Source organism: Mytilus galloprovincialis, chromosome 1 (genome assembly GCF_965363235.1).
Source record: "Mytilus galloprovincialis chromosome 1, xbMytGall1.hap1.1, whole genome shotgun sequence".
NCBI lineage: Eukaryota > Metazoa > Mollusca > Bivalvia > Mytilida > Mytilidae > Mytilus > Mytilus galloprovincialis.
In genome coordinates, this window is record NC_134838.1 from 72,136,796 (window position 1) to 72,155,476 (window position 18,681).

The 18,681-nt window shown below is 30.8% G+C and overlaps 1 protein-coding gene across 2 annotated transcripts in view; it reads left to right on the plus strand.

Moving 5' to 3' along the window:
* The window catches only part of LOC143083050 (uncharacterized), a 76,500-nt gene extending 62,637 nt beyond the window's left edge, over nt 1-13,863 (plus strand). For both annotated transcript variants that reach the window (XM_076259188.1, XM_076259198.1), the window contains 11 exons: nt 185-316; nt 1,612-1,757; nt 2,413-2,548; nt 3,966-4,109; nt 4,852-4,951; nt 5,839-5,912; nt 6,498-6,623; nt 7,194-7,304; nt 8,924-9,075; nt 10,696-10,831; nt 12,061-13,863. In XM_076259188.1, coding sequence (XP_076115303.1) covers nt 185-316; nt 1,612-1,757; nt 2,413-2,548; nt 3,966-4,109; nt 4,852-4,951; nt 5,839-5,912; nt 6,498-6,623; nt 7,194-7,304; nt 8,924-9,075; nt 10,696-10,831; nt 12,061-12,141 — 1,338 coding nt within the window. In that variant the 3' untranslated portion in view covers nt 12,142-13,863. The remainder of the gene's footprint in view (nt 1-184; nt 317-1,611; nt 1,758-2,412; nt 2,549-3,965; nt 4,110-4,851; nt 4,952-5,838; nt 5,913-6,497; nt 6,624-7,193; nt 7,305-8,923; nt 9,076-10,695; nt 10,832-12,060) is intronic.
* Nucleotides 13,864-18,681: the final 4,818 nt, after the last annotated feature.

Consider the following 18,681-nt stretch of genomic DNA (forward strand, 5'->3'; position numbering starts at 1 on the left):
TACTTTTTTTTGGTTATTCCAAGTAATTGTTTTTAGAGTGTATACATGTTGGTTTTCTTTTAATATATTACATAATACATCTGCTTCAAGTCATTGGTATATGTATGTATTTATGTGAAACACAATTCCTTTTATTGGAGAGTACGTACGTATCACATTTTATTTTGGGAATTTTATATTTCAGAAAAAATGTGAACAATACTGGCCTAAAACTATCAATAAAGCAATAATGATAGACAACTTTAGACTAACAATGACAGCGGAGATATGTCATACCGTTTATGTGTACAGATTGATCATACTACACAATAAGACGGTAACATTAATTCATTCTTTTATGTTTACCTCAAAATATCGTTCGTCTCAATGTCATAGAATTTACATGTATCTATCAATACAACACAACAATAATATTAGTTTCATAGTATGCTAGTGACCTAATACGATATATATAGGGGTCGCTCTCACCACACATGGAATTTACTGACCCCTTATATATCGTAATTGATCACTAGTACACTGTGTAACGAATTAATTTTACCGACTATCATAACATTTGGTATTTAAACAAGTGACCTTTCTGAGTCTCTAATTATTACTATTAAGAACCTACTTCCATTTGGCTATACAAAAAAAAATGCTAACAATAACATGAAAAACAACTTGTTCATGTTGTTAGTTTTAAATGCGTTTTATGAATTTATTTCAATCGTTCATCATCAATTTCTGCGTCTTTTGAAACCTTTCAGATTTTTCCTCAACTCCGTGTTGTTTTTATAAATTGACGTAACATCACTACTAATCGTGTATTGAAATAAGCCCCACCTACTTACCTAAAATGAAATATACACGATCTACACGCGTTTGCTTTCTACCAATCATATTCCTAGAAATGTGTGGAAGGTAAGATAAAAAAAGATGATTCAGACAAATAGAAAGCGCTTCCTGCTTTTAATTGAATTTGAATATGAAAGCATCGACATTACTGCTCAACGGGTTTGCACAGCAAACACTAGTTAAAGTTGAGGTAAAAATATAGTTTTCAAGAACGTTAAGCACTCATTATTAGTGAACACATTTATCTGATGAGGATAACAATTAGCTGTATATGTCTTTGTAAGTTTATTCCCTCTAAAACGATAAAGTAGTCTTCAAAACTGGTTTGAGGTAACACAAGAACTGCATAAAGTGTTTAATTGCAGCTGTTTTTGCAGTAAATTAACATGATACATATGTTCTTACGTGTAAGAATACATATATATGTTGAATGATTTACAGGGTTTGACATTAACTTGTTCAACAATTTTCTTTCGTAACAATGATATATTACTTGTATCAAAATGTAAATTCAAATTGTATCAGGTGTAAGCTTACTGTCAATTGAGTACTGATCAGACGTTTTGCATACAATTTAGTATAATGCTGATGTGAAATACAGAAAAGGTAAAAAGAAACTACTCAGCATTCTGAACATACTAGATGGAGACTGCAAGCTACATGTAATTGTCTGACAAGTACTAAATTTACAGTAGAGAATAATAATGAATAAACCTGTAAATTGACGAAAAGACTGAAAACCACTATTAATAAAGTAAATCCGTTTAATTTCAGAAAAAGCAAGAACGAAAAGTACATCATTTTCATTTCACACAATGGCCGGATCATGGAGTTCCAGATAGTATCAAACTGGTAAACTTTTACAGAAAAGTCAAAACCGAAAAATGTGATAATGTTGGTCCAATTGTGGTGCACTGCAGGTACATTGTAACGTTACGTAATTCTATTGAAAATTAGAACGTAACATAGTAACTTTCATTTCTTTATTTAAATACAAAATATATTCTTTTCTTAAAATTTTCATATCTAGAAAACTATTTAGTTATATGTGTTTTCCAACTTAATGACCATTATGTATTGAATCCATTATGTGGATATTGTGCTCTTATTGATTTAGATCTTCTCCTTCCAAACGGATATATCAAAATATGACGTCACTCACGTCCTTTCAGATTCTCGTTAAAGTGGTCTGGGTTAGAAAGAATATATAATAAGGACAATAACTTAAGTGAATAGAGAACAATGAGCCAACAATTTTTTTTGCGTCTGTCGGACATTATTTTATATATATATATATATACATATATATGCAATATGATCTGTCATATAATTTTTTACTTCTAAATTTAGTGTTAAAACCGCCAAAGTTGTTCAGACAAATTTCGATGGATGAAATAACGTTGATATAGAGACACCACAATTAACCTGTATCTACTAAAGTTTCAACATGATCAAAATTATACCACTATGTTTATATAACACTAAAATCTTTCTGTAACTTCAAGGGCTCTAATCACAACCCCGTATTTGTGTTATTTTCCTAACTATCATTAACATGAATCTCATATGTTTTAGTGCTGGTGTCGGAAGGACAGGTACATTCATAGCTGTGGATGCTCTTTATGAACATGGGAAGAAAGTTGGCTACGTTGATATAATGGAGTATGTTCAGATGATGAGAAAAGACAGAATGAATATGGTCCAAACACATGTATGTAACATTGAAAACAAACATGCATGATGAATATATTGGCATCCATTAATTTGTTATTTAAGGTAGCACAATACAAAGATTTTTCATCCCCAATCAGACATCTTTAAACTGATGTAATTCCACTCATCTTTCTTTAAATTTTATAAATGAGGTACCAAAAGAAAGAAGAAGGACCAATCTTTCAAATTGTGATAATTTCATTATGACATAATTATTACATCATTAATTGTTATGTAATTAGTTGCCATATTGTGATGTATATACTTGATTGAATTTAGCTTCTTTGTTATTCATAGCATCCCAAAATATTTCATAGATTCGTGCACAACACAGTTTGACCTCCAAAACTGTGTCTCAGATTTTTCCTATTGTATTTCATTCTCTCATAAATCTTCAATGAAGTTTGCAACATCAATTCATAAGAGACCACTAAATTCAATTGGGTATAAAATTTGTTCTATTGATGTTTTTGGAAATCTGAGACACAGTTTTGGAGGTCAAGCTGTGTTGTACAAGAATATATAAAATATTTTGGGATGCTATGAAGAACAAAGAAGCTAAATTCATTCAAGTGTGGACATCACAATATAGCAACTAATTACATAATAATTAATTATGTAATAAATATGTCATAATGAAATTATCACAATTTGAAAGATTAATCTTTCTTCTTTCTTTTGGTACCTTATTTATAAAATATAAAGAAGGATGAAATGAATTACATCAGTTTAAAGTTGTCTGATTGGGAGTAACAAAATCTTTGTATTGGGCTACCTTAAAATACGTTACTTTCTTACTAAACAGTTATCAATGGAAATTGAGATTGTTACTTTGAAATGCGGAAAAATTGATAAATGCATCATTTTGCTTTGCAACAGCCACACATGGACACATAAGATGTTTTCAAGGAGAAACATGACCGTATAACGATCAATTAACGAATTGCTTTGTCATATGTATTTTGCCATGTTTATGTTAACAGTTCCCTCTCGTGAAAACAAATTGATAGTATGGAATACGAGATGACGTTTAAATGACTGGACGTTATTGTCTTTTAACCATTTAATACAGATATTAGTGTACATAACACTGTCCATTGTCTAAACCGAACCAAGAAATGATTTCACGAGCAACTCTTTATTGTTGATAAATGTAGCGTTCTCCTGTTTAAAGATGCATTTAAAAGATTAACTGTGTCACTATTTTAAGTAGTTTACATGTAATTGCTTTAAGTATCAATGCTGTGTCCGTGATATTAACCGACTATAATTCAGGGTTTATAGATACCCTAGCTTGAAGGTGAGACAGTCTTATAAATTTGTTTTCATCAATGTGTTGATATATTTTGGTTGTTAAAAGATATGTATTGCTTTAAATTTTTGATTATCTTTCATTTCATCTTCTAATTTTGTAGGAACAATATGCAATTGTGTTTGAAGCTCTGCTAGAATTATTCACTGTTCCAGATACATCAATTCGAAAGAATGATTTCTATGAATTTATTCAAAAGCAAGAAAAAAAGACAAAAAATCAAACAATATACAGAGAAGAGTTTCAGGTACAAAATACATTTTTGACTCAATGTGTTCTACAGAGAGAGAATGATAATATCTGCATTACATTCCACATTTGTTTATAAAAATATTGTCAACAAAAACTTTGCTTAAAACTTATGTATTTTCTAAGCAATTTTTCTGTTGTTTGCAGACATGATCATAAAAAACGCACTCAAAAGCCATGCAAATACGTTCAGCCTCATAATTTCTATTGCAGAAAGATAATACTATTGTTCTTCTTGTGTTGTCTAACGTTAGGGTGAGGATTGAACGTTAAGAAACGTTTAACCCCACTTTACTTGTTACGTCCCTTTCCCAAGTCGGGACATGTGCAGTTGTTGCTGTTGGTTCATTTCAGTATTTTCCTGTCCGGACATTCCATCACTGTGGTTTTTTCTTCATGTTAAAGGCCTCACGGTGGAATATGATGCTTACTACCATTTCTGTTAAACATGTTGTCTAATAAGGAATCCTATTACATCTCCTCATTTTATATAAGTAGCAAGATTAAGATTTAAGTTCACATTGAAGTAGTAACTTGTATTTGAACCACTTGACAGACAGCAAAAAAAAAAAAACAACAGAATTGACAGACAGATTAACCTGAAACTAAATTTTACAACATCAGGAAATTACTTCAAGTTTCCAAATTTGTTGGTAATCGACAATATATTTTTTTATTCATATGACTTGCTATTAGGCAACAACTTCTTATTTTTACATTTTCTCATTTTCACACTTTAGAGATTGCGAACGCTGCGGCCATCATATTCTTGTGATAAGTTTACTGCGTCAAACAGTAAAGAAAACAAATCAAAGAATTCTACAAGTACTGTTCTTGCGAGTAAGTATTTTTAGTTCAAATAACCATTTTTTTTAGAAAAAATGATAACAACACGTGAAAATGTCTTGCGTACGAATAAACGTAACGCTTCCTAAGACTTTTTGCGCAATGCTTTAGACTTTATTACTATCATAATGTAAACGTTGATATAATATATGTTCGCAAATGTAACGTTAAGGTCATTAACATTTCGTTAACAACAGAATTTTGCCAGCCGTAAAATATTATATTATAACTCCTTTTATAAAATATCCGGTACTGAAACAGCTGTGTCCTTATTCATTCCGGGCTTTGGTCGGTACAGCACATTTTTTCCCTCTTTCGGATAATAGGTCACATCTTCCTTTAAAACATCCGCATATTGTTGTCGAGGGAAATACCCTCATTTGGAATGGTGTTTAAATCTATTTGTTCCGCCATCGTTAGCGGCTGCTACGATGTAATATGGCGTTATTCAATTGTGACGTTATGAAAAAGATCTTCCACAGATTTGGGAAAAACAAAATTCTGCCATAGATTTGATTTGTTTGACGTTTGTAAAGTCACATTTGCCATATATTAGGAATCTGCCATAGATTTGGAACCTGCCATAGATTTGAGTCCTACATATATATTTGAAATGGTAATTATTATCCAAAACAAAAATAAAACTCAAAGATTTTACTATACGTTCGCCTACTTCTCGTGTGTAGCTCATAGACAATGTCAAAACTAGTTATATGTATGTAACTACCAGAGTACTATATTAAAGAACAGACAAAATCGAAATCATACAATGTTGTAATACAAAAGAAGTATTTATTTTGCAAATCTGTGAGCAAAAATTAAACATTTACTTCTGACGTAACAATTATATCTAAATATTGCTTTCTAAACGATTCTTGTAGATGACAGATATAGACCGTACTTAATGTCTTATGGTAAAACCAGAAGTGACTACATCAATGCCGTAATAATTCCAGTGAGTAAATGTTTAAATTCAACTAATCTATTAAAGTTTACTTTTGTATCATTGCAAGTGTCTTCAAACACCACAAGTAGACTGATCGAATAGATACTTATATGCTTAATGTATTGTTATATATGGTGCGACATGTTTCGAAATACAGTACATTGAGATCTTGTGTTCTTTATTTTGATTAATTACAAACAGAAAAAGGGACACTGTATCTATTTCTATATAGCATAAAGCATAACTACTCGCGAAACACTGCAGTTGTATACAATATATTCAAATGTATTCTTTAAATGAAACTTCTTTAATGTAAACGAAAATACTTTCTATCAAACAATGTACAAATTAGAATGGTTATTCTGCAAGATATAATATTCCATCAGTAACACTACAGACATTTCTTTTTCTTATTTGATGTGAAATTGGCCGTTGTCGAGCTCTACATAAATGTAAACATACAACATGTTTAACAAATTTGAAAAAAAAAATTGTTCAAAACTGTATTCATCATTGTTCATTTATATTCATTTAAAATTCCCAACATTAAAATGGTTTCTTATCTTGATGCAAATATCCTCCATTTTATTACAGGGCTATGCAGTTGATAGTAAAATGTTTGTAACACAGTGCCCACTTGTTGAAACTGTAATTGATTTTTGGACAATGATGTATGATCACAGTTCCAGAATTATTGTTTTGTTGGATCCCGCAAATAAGGTGAGAGGTATTCATGCTAAATTTATGTGCCTAAATTATTCTAAAAATAGCAGTTTTACGAGAGTGTCTAGTAGACTCTAGTTTGTCATCCTTCAAATGTTACATCAACGACGTATATGAACAAATTCATTTGCATTCGAACCTTAAATTGTTATTGAAAAATACACAATCTGCACTTGGAAGTATATTGATTTTATCAATACAAGGTCGGTCGATTCATTGAATTTTCTCTTCTCATCTATGGCAGACTTGACAAATTTAAAAACAATTACAATTTCATGGCACTGAAATTCGATTACATATTTGGAGAAATTAATATCCGCGACTTTTGTGAATAAGAATACAATGGTAATATAATTCGTTACAAATGTGTTCAAATATATCATCTCTAGTATGAATTTAGCAACACAGAAATGAAACAAGTGTGTAACTATGTCTGCTCAAAGGAGAATAACGCGGGAAAATGGTCGTTTACTAGTAATTGAACCGGGACCAGTAATTTGCAAACCTTCATGTAAGGCCTGAAATGATGATAAAGCGCTTCATTTTTGTTTTTATTTTTTTTTCAAGGGAGCTCCATTGTGGTTAGAGAAAAGAGAAATGTTACAGTTTGATGATTTCCGTGTTATCAAAGAAACGGAAAATGCACAGGAAGGTCTTCAGCTTACTTTAAACCATACGGTAAGAAGGAGCTTCATATTTTAAATGAATATTTAACTACTAATAAGGATTGAGATAAGAAGACGAGTACGGTAATTTTAAAATATATTTACTAACATTGTATTGTCGTTTCTATGTGTATTTTCTAATTTCTACGTGTACAATGTTTAAGAATTTCTTGCAACTATCATCATGTTAATTTTAATATTAGAACGAAGGACGGAAAATCAATTCAAAAATGAAGAATACCATATGGCATTTAGGAAATGAGAAACTTTTGATTTTATTATCTGTATACCGAGATAGAAAGTTAGTACTTGCTGAAAACCAATGAAACATTTTTAAAATCATGTAGATATAAAGATCTGGATGAGATTTACATAATAATGGACAAATATATTGGAAAACAATAGAAAAAATTTTAAAATTAGGGATAATGGGCAAAACAAAATTTGACCAATGCCCTATTAGATTAAAGAATGCAGAAGAGACGAGTCAGTTTTCCAGGCCCTAAAATACAATTATACTCAAATTACACGATTTAATTTGTTTTTAGCTGTAAGCATTATGGTTAGTTATCAAAGGTACCAGGATTATAATTTAGTACGCCAGACGCGCGTTTCGTCTACATAAGACTCATCAGTGACGCTCATATCAAAATATTGATAAAACCAAACAATTACAAAGTTGAAGAGCATTGAGGATCCAAAATTCCAAAAAGTTGTGCCAAATACGGCTAAGGAAATCTATGCCTGGAATAAGAAAATCCTTAGTTTTTCAAACAATTTAAACTTTTGTAAACAGGAAAGTTATAAAAATGACTACATTATTGATATTCATGTCAACACCGAAGTGTTGACTACTGGGCTGGTGATACCCTCGGGGACGAAACGTCCACCAGCCATGGCATCGACCCAGTGGTGTAAATAGTTATCAAAGGTACCAGGATTATAATTTAGTACGCCAGACGCGCGTTTCGTCTACATAAGACTCATCAGTGACGCTCATATCAAAATATTGATAAAACCAAACAATTACAAAGTTGAAGAGCATTGAGGATCCAAAATTCCAAAAAGTTGTGCCAAATACGGCTAAGGAAATCTATGCCTGGAATAAGAAAATCCTTAGTTTTTCAAACAATTTAAACTTTTGTAAACAGGAAAGTTATAAAAATGACTACATTATTGATATTCATGTCAACACCGAAGTGTTGACTACTGGGCTGGTGATACCCGCGGGGACGAAACGTCCACCAGCAGTGGCATCGACCCAGTGGTGTAAATAGTTATCAAAGGTACCAGGATTATAATTGAGTACGCCAGACGCGCGTTTCGTCTACATAAGACTCATCAGTGACGCTCATATCAAAATATTGATAAAACCAAACAATTACAAAGTTGAAGAGCATTGAGGATCCAAAATTCCAAATAGATGAGTATACTGTTGATCCTCCACTAAGGATTCGTATCCTTAAAACCAGAACCGTATTATACCAAGCATTTGAATTAACCATGTAAACTGTATTGTATTGCAATAGGTTAATCATGTCGTTTAAGTATTATGCTTCATATTTAATGCAAGTGAATAGAATTTGGAATACATTTTACAAATACACGTCATAAGTCTGATATCGTTTACAGAAAAATAAAGAACAAATTTCAATCCATGTTTTCACTGCTGAGAATTGGACGATCAGTAATGCACCACCATCACCAGAACATATGCTAGATCTTCTACAGCGTGTACAAACCTGCTGGGAAACGCAGAAAGTTCCTATCACTGTAGTTTGTAGGTATGTTCTTAGAATGCATTAAAGATTAGTTTAATGGTGCGCATTTATAACTTTATACTTTGGCAGGGTTTTGGTTTCATAGTGGTCTAAGTCATGTAACATGTGTAAGTCGTTCATCAACATTAATGTGTGAGGTTATGTGTAAAAATCCCGAATATTGCAAGTGCATACCATACCTATCCTAATTATAACTTACTGGATTTTTTTTGAAGTTTTGAAGTTTTGAAGTTTTCTCGCTAAAGGTTGGTGGTTCTTGCCTGGCATTCTAATTTACCATAAAAACAACTGGCCAGTGAACACAAGTGAGTCAGAAGTGATGAACGTGGCGTTATACACCAACAATTAACCAATCACTATACTAACCGTTGCCAGAAATATAATTTTGAAAATGTGTACACATTGTTTTTTTTCTACACGTTTAATATCATAAAAGGACGTTATGAAATCCCAAATCATTAGTTGAAGAAAAACAGTAGCACTGTAATACCAAAGAACTGACGAAAGGATAAACAGCAGTAAATAGAACGGGATACTAGACAAGAACACTTGAAGAGCATTGTGCCCTCAAGAGACATAGTAAAATAGCAGGTCAACTTTGTCTAAGAGAGTTGGAACCATATATTTTTTGTAATTATTACATCTATCAACGCAGAATCTGGGACAACTTTTTTTTAAATGACGTTAAGCACCAAAGCCTCGACGACGAAGATGATGATACTGTCAGTGCTTACAGTCCATTATCAGTAGCATATACACAGTGATAGTAAATAACAAAAAGAAATTCCCGAACCTAATGCGTTTGAAGCGTTTTTTTTTTTTTTATTGATGTACATAACCAAGTACAAACAAGTCAATATTTAATGATGTATAAGACCTAAATGCATGAAAAAAGTGGACCTGAACAAATGATCCATCACGATATTGCATTTAAACATTTTAGATCAAACATTTCACTTCTTTTCATAATGTCCAATTAAAGATCAACTACATTGTCTCATCAACAGTCTGTTCTTCAAATTGGAAATGTAGATACAAATTCCTTGTTATAGGTGATAAACACTTATTGTAAAATAACACTGATTTCAACATTAAATACAACGAAGATAATATCATCAAAATTTTGAACTTTTCTTTGTTTTGTGTTTTGTTGAGTTGGTGAATTGATATTTCATCAGACAGTTGTTTTTCAAATGTGTACTAATTGTAATCAACATAAATGGCCTATTACTCATAAGCGACTTCATATAGAACCTTCTCAAAACCAACATGAGTCTACCAAAGTTCTTTAAGTTCACTAATAGATATATGGATGATGTATAGTCAAAAACCCACAGTTCCTTGATTGCTTTCATCTTTTTTATCCCAGGGAAACTAAGCCAATAACACAAACTATAGAGTACATGTTTTATATTATGATCTTTTCTCCGATGTTGACCGATACAATTACAATTAGTTTCTTCAGAAAAATAAGATAATCAATGTTGACCTTGTGAAAATAAATTTTCTTGGCTTAATGTTTTTTATACAAAATTTTCATAAAGGTCATATAGTATTACTATTATTTTTTATAATCATGAAAAAAAGTAAATGCTGTTTCTCAATTATATCTCAATATTTCAGTGATGGCTGTAGTAAGAGTGGGTTATTTGTTGCATTGAGATTGGTTTTGGAAAAAATGCAGATAGATGAAGAAATCGATATTTTCCAAGTAGTTAGAGAAATTCAAACAAGGAGACCAGAATTCCTATCGGAATATGTAAGTGTGTAGAGATCGAAAGTTACAAAGCCAGTGTTACATGTTCATGTTTTCTTAAGTCAAATGTAAAAGTTAAACTATGTGAACAGTGACAACAGTGACAACCAAATACACTAAATGAATGATAATAATCTGATATTTTCAAATGAACTCAATAATCAATGAATATTCTCAATGATCATTGAGAGCTAAACTGTAATACAACATCAATAACATCATCATCAAATCTTACATTGTTATCTTGCCGTTTATATATGCAAATATTACAGCAGTTTATGCACAACTTGAAATGATGTTTCAAAGCATGTGTTCCCTATTATTAGTTTCTTGTTGATTTCATCCCGTTTTCAAGACGTCAAAAAACTTAACAGGAGTACTATTGTATCTACAAAAAAAATCAATAGTTTTGCTGAGTCCGGCTGAAAAAAGTAAAATCACAAAAATACTGAGCTCAGAAGAAAATTATATAGAAAAATCCCTTATCAAATGGCAAAATCAAATGACAAAACACATCAAAAACGAATGGACAAGAACTGTCATATTCCTGACTTTGTACAGGCATTTTCGAATGTAGAAAATGGTGGATTAAACCTGGTTTTAAAACAATTGTGCACCTTAACGTTATGAATTACTTAAAATGATGCATGCTTGAACTATAGATTTATGTTAAATGACCGCACAAATAATATTTCTACATAATATAACTCCTTTTGGTTGTAAAACATTGTCAAAGAGACAGCGCTTGCAGTTAATTGCGCCAGACGTGTAGTAAAATTACACATGACTCATCAGTGGCCTACAAACATGTATTTTACCTTTTTTTGTAATGTTACTATCATATAAGAAACAGAAGTGATTTATATTGTACATCTTCCAGTAAAGCAGCTCTTAACGAATGAACAATATATTCCACGTACACTAGTTCATGCATTTCATTGTATGCAACAGATACATTTTTGTACCCCCTGTGATACGATATTTATTGTCAAAGTAAAAGTCGTACAAAGTTGGGATGTACAACTATTAAATTTGATTTGTTATTTTTATTTTTTTTAAAAAGCTGTGTTATTTGTCTCCATATTTGCTCTTCGGGATTGAGGAAGGAATGTTGTGATATTTTTCTTCTCACCACTTTATTTTAGAATTGATTATTTTTTTGAAGATAAGATATGAAAAAAATTTTGTTATATTGACGTCTCTATCACCAAACTTTCATTTTTCTTTTTCAGGATCAGTACGAGTATTGTTACAAGTGTATCAAAGAGCTATTGGAAGGGGATTCTAGTGATTCGTTGTATGCAAATATTTAATGAAATTCAAACTATATGTGATATTGAAGTGTTTTTTTTTCACTGGTCATTATACATTATGAATGTGTATTGGCCTCTCACTACTGCATCAGCATTTTTAATTCATATCTACTAGCAACTATGACATACAAATTGAACACTTGATTTCAACAACAAACGGATAAAATAAACACACACATGTTTTTGTATCTAAAGAATCAATTATCTCAGATATTAATTGTTAAAGCAGAATTATTGTTTGTGCTACAAACTCAGTTGCACAATTATGAAAGCAAGAGGATCAAAATCAGATATAAAATGTCGTTAGAGCTAAGAGAAACGCATAACTGCCCTTGTATGATATTCTGTAAATTTCTGGATGCTTATTTTCAATGTTCAAGCCTTTTGCTAAGTAAACAATTCTCAAATTTCTCAAAAGAAACATTAGTAATCATCTTGCCTGTAAACAGAATAGTTTTTCTGGTGATAAATGAAGGCAAAACAAATGTGTTTGATGAAGGAAAACGTGTTTCCCTGATGTATCATTTTATTGTTTTCACAATTCCGCTTGTTATAGCGGATTGTTTGTTAGATTTTTTGTACTTGTTAACAGCCCCTTTTATTATCTTCATACATATACACACGCGCATATATAGATAAATTATTTACTGTCATGTGTATTGTTCTATTCATTTTGTAATCACATAGTAATAATATTAACACGTCAATTGTGTATCAAAATGATAAATATACATTGATTTTTAAGTTTCCGCAAAAATACCAAACTTAATATTTGTTTGTGCAAGTATATAAAAACAATTTGTATACTAGTATCACCTTCTGTTATATTACGTATAAACTGATAATAAATTTGACCTTTTCGTCGACCGAAATATGGATTAACTAGGGGAAAATGCATTGTGTCGGCCGTAGTTTGCAGAAAAATTTAAACAAATGATATATACATGAAATGTCCAAGAGGAGTCTGCAAAAAATTGACAAGAAAAGACCATATATATATTTGTTAATAATTTCTTTAAAAAAAAACAAAAAAAACAAAGAATAGTAAATTGAATAATTAATTATATTACCCATGCATCTCATTTTTTATACTATGTATTTCATCGTAAGTATTTGAGGACTCCTTAAAAAACGTTAAGAAATGTCAGACTTTATGTATCGTACATATTTGAACAGTTCACAAGGCTAATACTAGAGTGACGTTGTATCTTCATAAGACATACAAATGCTTACAAATAGAGCATTGAATTTTTATCATGAATACATATATATATATATATATATATATATATATTTTAATATATATACACGAATAACACTGAAATAAACACATCTTTTTTTTTTAATGTATTCACATTAGAGTTAGACTGTATTCACACTGAGACTCACACAAGTTTGAAACAAGTTAAATTTACAACATTGATTTTCAATTAATTCCGCATTTATGCTGGAAACACTCGCACCTATTAATTAACTTTTGAATATAGAATTAGATAAATGTCAGACAATTGATATGGTTTTTTTCAAATACGTAAACAATACGACTTGTGTACACAAAAACATGTTTCACACGGTAAGTGTGAAAGAGATCTGATTGTATTACAACTATATGCCAACATGTACCTTTTGTTTATCAAGCGATTTGTTAAATTTATTTAATGCTGATACAATATTTAATTTTATGATATCATATTACGTAATAAAGAAGATATTTCATGTAAACCTCTTGTTATGCCTTATTATAAATGATCTTGATTGATTTCCATTTTACTGATTTATAAACGTAAACACAAATAGCAGTGTTAAGAAAAAAGAAATCATTTCATTTTTGAAAATCAATTACACTTCTAAACATTCATGCATATATATGTATCATATGCTACAATAAAAATTGCCACAACGAATACACACTAAAAACTATAGGTTTCAAGTTTAACTAGCCAAGTCAAGAATGTGAAACCTTTGTTCGCAACTTTTTTTTTTATCTCAAAAATTTTTGGATTGAAAGCTGTGTGTCTAAACCTTATTTATAAATATATAGGGTAACCAACATAAAGATGGGCATAAGCTGAAAAAACGTTCAAGCCTTTACTAAGCACATGTTATTCATTATAATTGTTTTCTTTAATATTACAGTATGTATAAATCTGATTGTTTTGTCTTTTCGAGACAGATTGTTCATAGTCTTTTAATTGTATTAGTGATCCTAGAATTACCCGTTTTTCTTTCAAATTTTAAATTGTGATAACGATGCTCAAATCATTTCTTTGCTGGACATTTTTGCGATCGAAAATAGTTTATGATCATGATATCCCATTCCCCACCTCATCAGATTTTTTTAAAATGATGGGATACAGTAATGAGATTTTTCGTCAGTTTGTCGTCCGTTTGTTTGTTTGTTCATCATCCTGCTAAACAAATTATTAGCGAATTCTTTGTTTGTTTATTGTTTATTGTTAATTTAATGTTTGATTAGAAACACAAACGGTTTTAATCGATTTCTTTGAAATATACTGTGTACTTAAATAGACACAGAACAAGTCATACTTTTGTACACAAATTTTGAAACAAATGATTTCATATACTCTGTAAATATAAAATTAAGAAAATGTAATAAGATTGCCAATGACACTCTTCGAAAGAGATGAAATGGCACAAATATTAACACATATAGGTCACCGTACGTTCTCGTGAAGGTGTAAAACCCATTCCGCAAAGTTAACTAGAAAATGATCCGTATTGACAAAAGTAAAACAATGGCAACGAGAAAACTGGCGACCTGATTCTTCTACAGAATAATAAAAGAAAAAATGTATGCTTCTCACTCACTAAAGAGAAAAAAACCAGAATGTAGGCCGGGGGGGGGGGTAAATAAGTTTCAAGGCGCCAACCTATGAAAATCAGTTCAAAAGGGCTTGACTCATTAGGTACAAATCAAAAATACATTTAACAAAATCACAGAATGGTCATGGCAGGGTACATATTCATCCCCACAACACAAGGACACTTAAGTACATACCTGAGAGTTCTCACAGTTACTAACTAGTTAATGCAAATTCTATAACAACCGTAATTCGAAAGCATGCATATAAGACTGGAATTTCAATCAGTACACATTCAACTAATAAGATCATATATTTATAAACCAAGTATACACAGAAGTAAGATAAGAATTATTGAACATATGTATAATACTTGATCCACCTCTGCTAATTAACGGCAACCAATTTCGGGTTACAAACTAAAACCAAGGGAAACACATCAAATATAAAAGCAAAACAATGTAACAACAGTAAAACTGAAGTTCAACAAAAACAAACACAGAAAAGAAAAATTTGATAACAACTGCCATATTCCTGATTTGGTACAGGCATACAGTTAAAGGTTTATTTTTTCATTCACTTCAAATATAATCCATCAATTATGTCGACTTCAGTATGTAGACTAAAGAGATGTATCCTGTTGAGCTGACTTTATCTTTTATAAGGGTATAATGATTGTCCCATAATCAGTTTCAATCTAAGGAACATACTGATCATCATTTGATATATAAATCAATGAAGAGTTTCAATACGAAAAAGAATAAATGAAATAAAGAATAGCCAAATCAAAGAAATCACTTAGTTTAAGAGAATTCGAGAAGTGCAATGGGTCACCTTAATGTAATTTTATTTTCAAATTAACAATATTTAGCAAAGATTATAACATAATAGCAACTGCAATACTATTAAAACAACACACATTCAATTATACAACTGATGATAACGATAATCATAAAATCGTAATCATAATTGGTTATACTAGATCAATGTAGTTAGCTTACATCATGTAGTAAATGAACATTTAAAAAATCCTTTTATCGAAATAATATTTGTACAGTGTGGTGTACTACTTTTGTAACAATTAATATGAAAATCACAGTTTTTGTATGCACTGATGCATTTTTTCTCATCTTCCATAGAAGTTTGAATGTCCAATTAGTAGCTGCTGTCTACACAGGTGCTCATAGAACGGAGAAAAAACTCAGAGAAGAAGACAACCTAGCTATATAAAACACTGTTGACTAATACATTACTCAGCGGTACTAGTTTGTAGTATCTTATATTTTGCCAAAGGTGTGAGCCAATTATGTTTCTCTGTGATACAGGTGCTCCAAGAACGGAGGATATAACTACTAGAAACAATTTAGAACTCTCTGGTGATTTGAAACATTTCGTCAGTGGTACACGCGAGTTTGTAGTTTTTTTTCCGAATGGAACCAGTTCTGTCTCTGTGTGACACAGGTTCTCGAGATAGGATAGTTGTAGATATCCAGAACTGTATGATTGGTAAAAAGAAAAGAATTGAAGTAAATAATTATACTCTAAAAAAAATGTAAAATACTATGAAGCAAAATAAAAAAAATAGCTCGCTATTCCTACAAATGTATTTTGTTACAATTTGTTTTTTGTAATAGACCATGATGATCAAACGTAACTTTGTTTAATATTCGGAGGCTGTTAGGAATGCACTTGATGACTTTTTCAACAGTTTATGAAAACAAGAGCGATTAAGTCCTACAATTGTAAATTTAAATGTACAATATGTGTGAATAAATTGATCAAGTATCAAATTTACGAATGAATTAACTTATTTCTAAACTTATTATTTTTTATCATTTTTGGAATACATCTGTATTTTAGAAATAATATAGATTAGTCTACGTTTAATGTGCTGTATTTATTGTACCTTGATACAATAAATAAACGAATATTCTGATTGTAAAACACAACATGTTTTATGTCTGCTATAACTATTAAATGGTATATAAATCTACTGTTGTTATCCCATACCTGATAGAATAGACATACATGTATTTATAACACATACAATTTCAAATACGTTGTAAAAAATGAATAAGGAGATAGAATAAAATTCGAAAACCGCCATAAGGTATGTGGATATTTTGGATTATACATGTGTCATAAAAATGAATAATATGTCATGTATTACCTCAAGATGCTTTAAATCGCATTTGCTAATACTTCCTGTTTCTATTGTATATACATGTACAGTTTGCCTAACAGGTTCCGTTTAGGGTTATGCATTCCATTGGATCACTATATATCAGATTTTAAATTTCCTTGTTGTTCCAGTTGCTTATGGTGTAGTTCCCTATTTTAAGACCTTTGTTGTTACCATTGTTGTGCATACGGAATGGTATTTTCTTGTTATAAATAATCTCGTTTTAAGTTTATTTCCTATGAATGAAGTAGATTTTGCATTCATTATAAATTGAATAAAAATACATTAGAGAAATCCTTGCGTGAACCATTCCTTCATGACAATAAGAATTTTACCCAACCAAGATAACAATGTTGGGTTGTCGCTTTACTGTTTAGTGCCGCTTTGAGCTTCTTTTACTACACTATTGTGACCAATTTTATTGGAAACGAAATGTGAAATAATGGATGAAAACCTATGATAAAACCTTCACAAGAAACTAGAAATTCTTGTCAATTCAAATTAGAATTAAACACGCCTAGTCACAACATTTGATTACTAAGACCACTTGAATACCAAAATAAAGTCAACAGTAGAATACCGCTGTTCGAAATTCATTAATCGATAGAGAAAAATCAAATCCGGGTTACAAACTAAAACTGAGGGAAACATATCAAATATAAGAGACCTATGACACAACAGAAACATAACATTAAAATGTAAAACACACAGAAACGAACTTTAATACAACAATGGCCAAAGCTGTAAACTCCCAAAGGAAGTATTGCATTTTGATAACAGTCGTCCTATGAAACTTCACAGTATATAATAACAGACATATTTTGTAACAGTACGATAGTCGTATTGTCTTGTTTTGATCTGACAAAGATCTTTCTGATAGGCAATTCACAAAATTGTTACGTACGAGAAAAATTCTCAAATTGAGTGTTCTTTCTACTGGTAAAATAATATCCCATCGAAACAGAAGCGGTGCTTATAAATGCTTAATACTTAATTGCAAAACAAGTTTAAAGTTAACGTAAAAAACATAATTTTAAAATAAATTGAATGCATTTTTAGAAGTGAAGACTACAACATATGCAAAAATGTTTTTAATATAATCTATACTGAATTGCGAATATTCAACAAAAATCTGGGATAGTAAAAATACATTAAGGAAAAGGTAATCTGTAATATATGTGTAATTCATGATCAGGTTTTAGACAGGGTATATGAGGTAACATTCAAGTCTGTGGGTTTATTTTTCGGTCGCTCGCAGCCCGGTATGTCACATTACAATGTATATGTTCTGTCTGATACCTGAATAATATATATAGAGGTTTAATTTTGTATATTTGAAGGTAACCATGAAACCACAGTGTCTCATCGTTTTCATTGGGATCCAGCTAGCATCAGCGCAGAGTAAGAAAATATTCAACGGATTCTATTCTAACTGTTGAGGTTACATTTTATACCTTCAAATTACTACAACTTGAAAAATTATGCTTGCTCAATCGTAATAATGAGTTTATCTGGATATGCTATTACAGTAGTGAG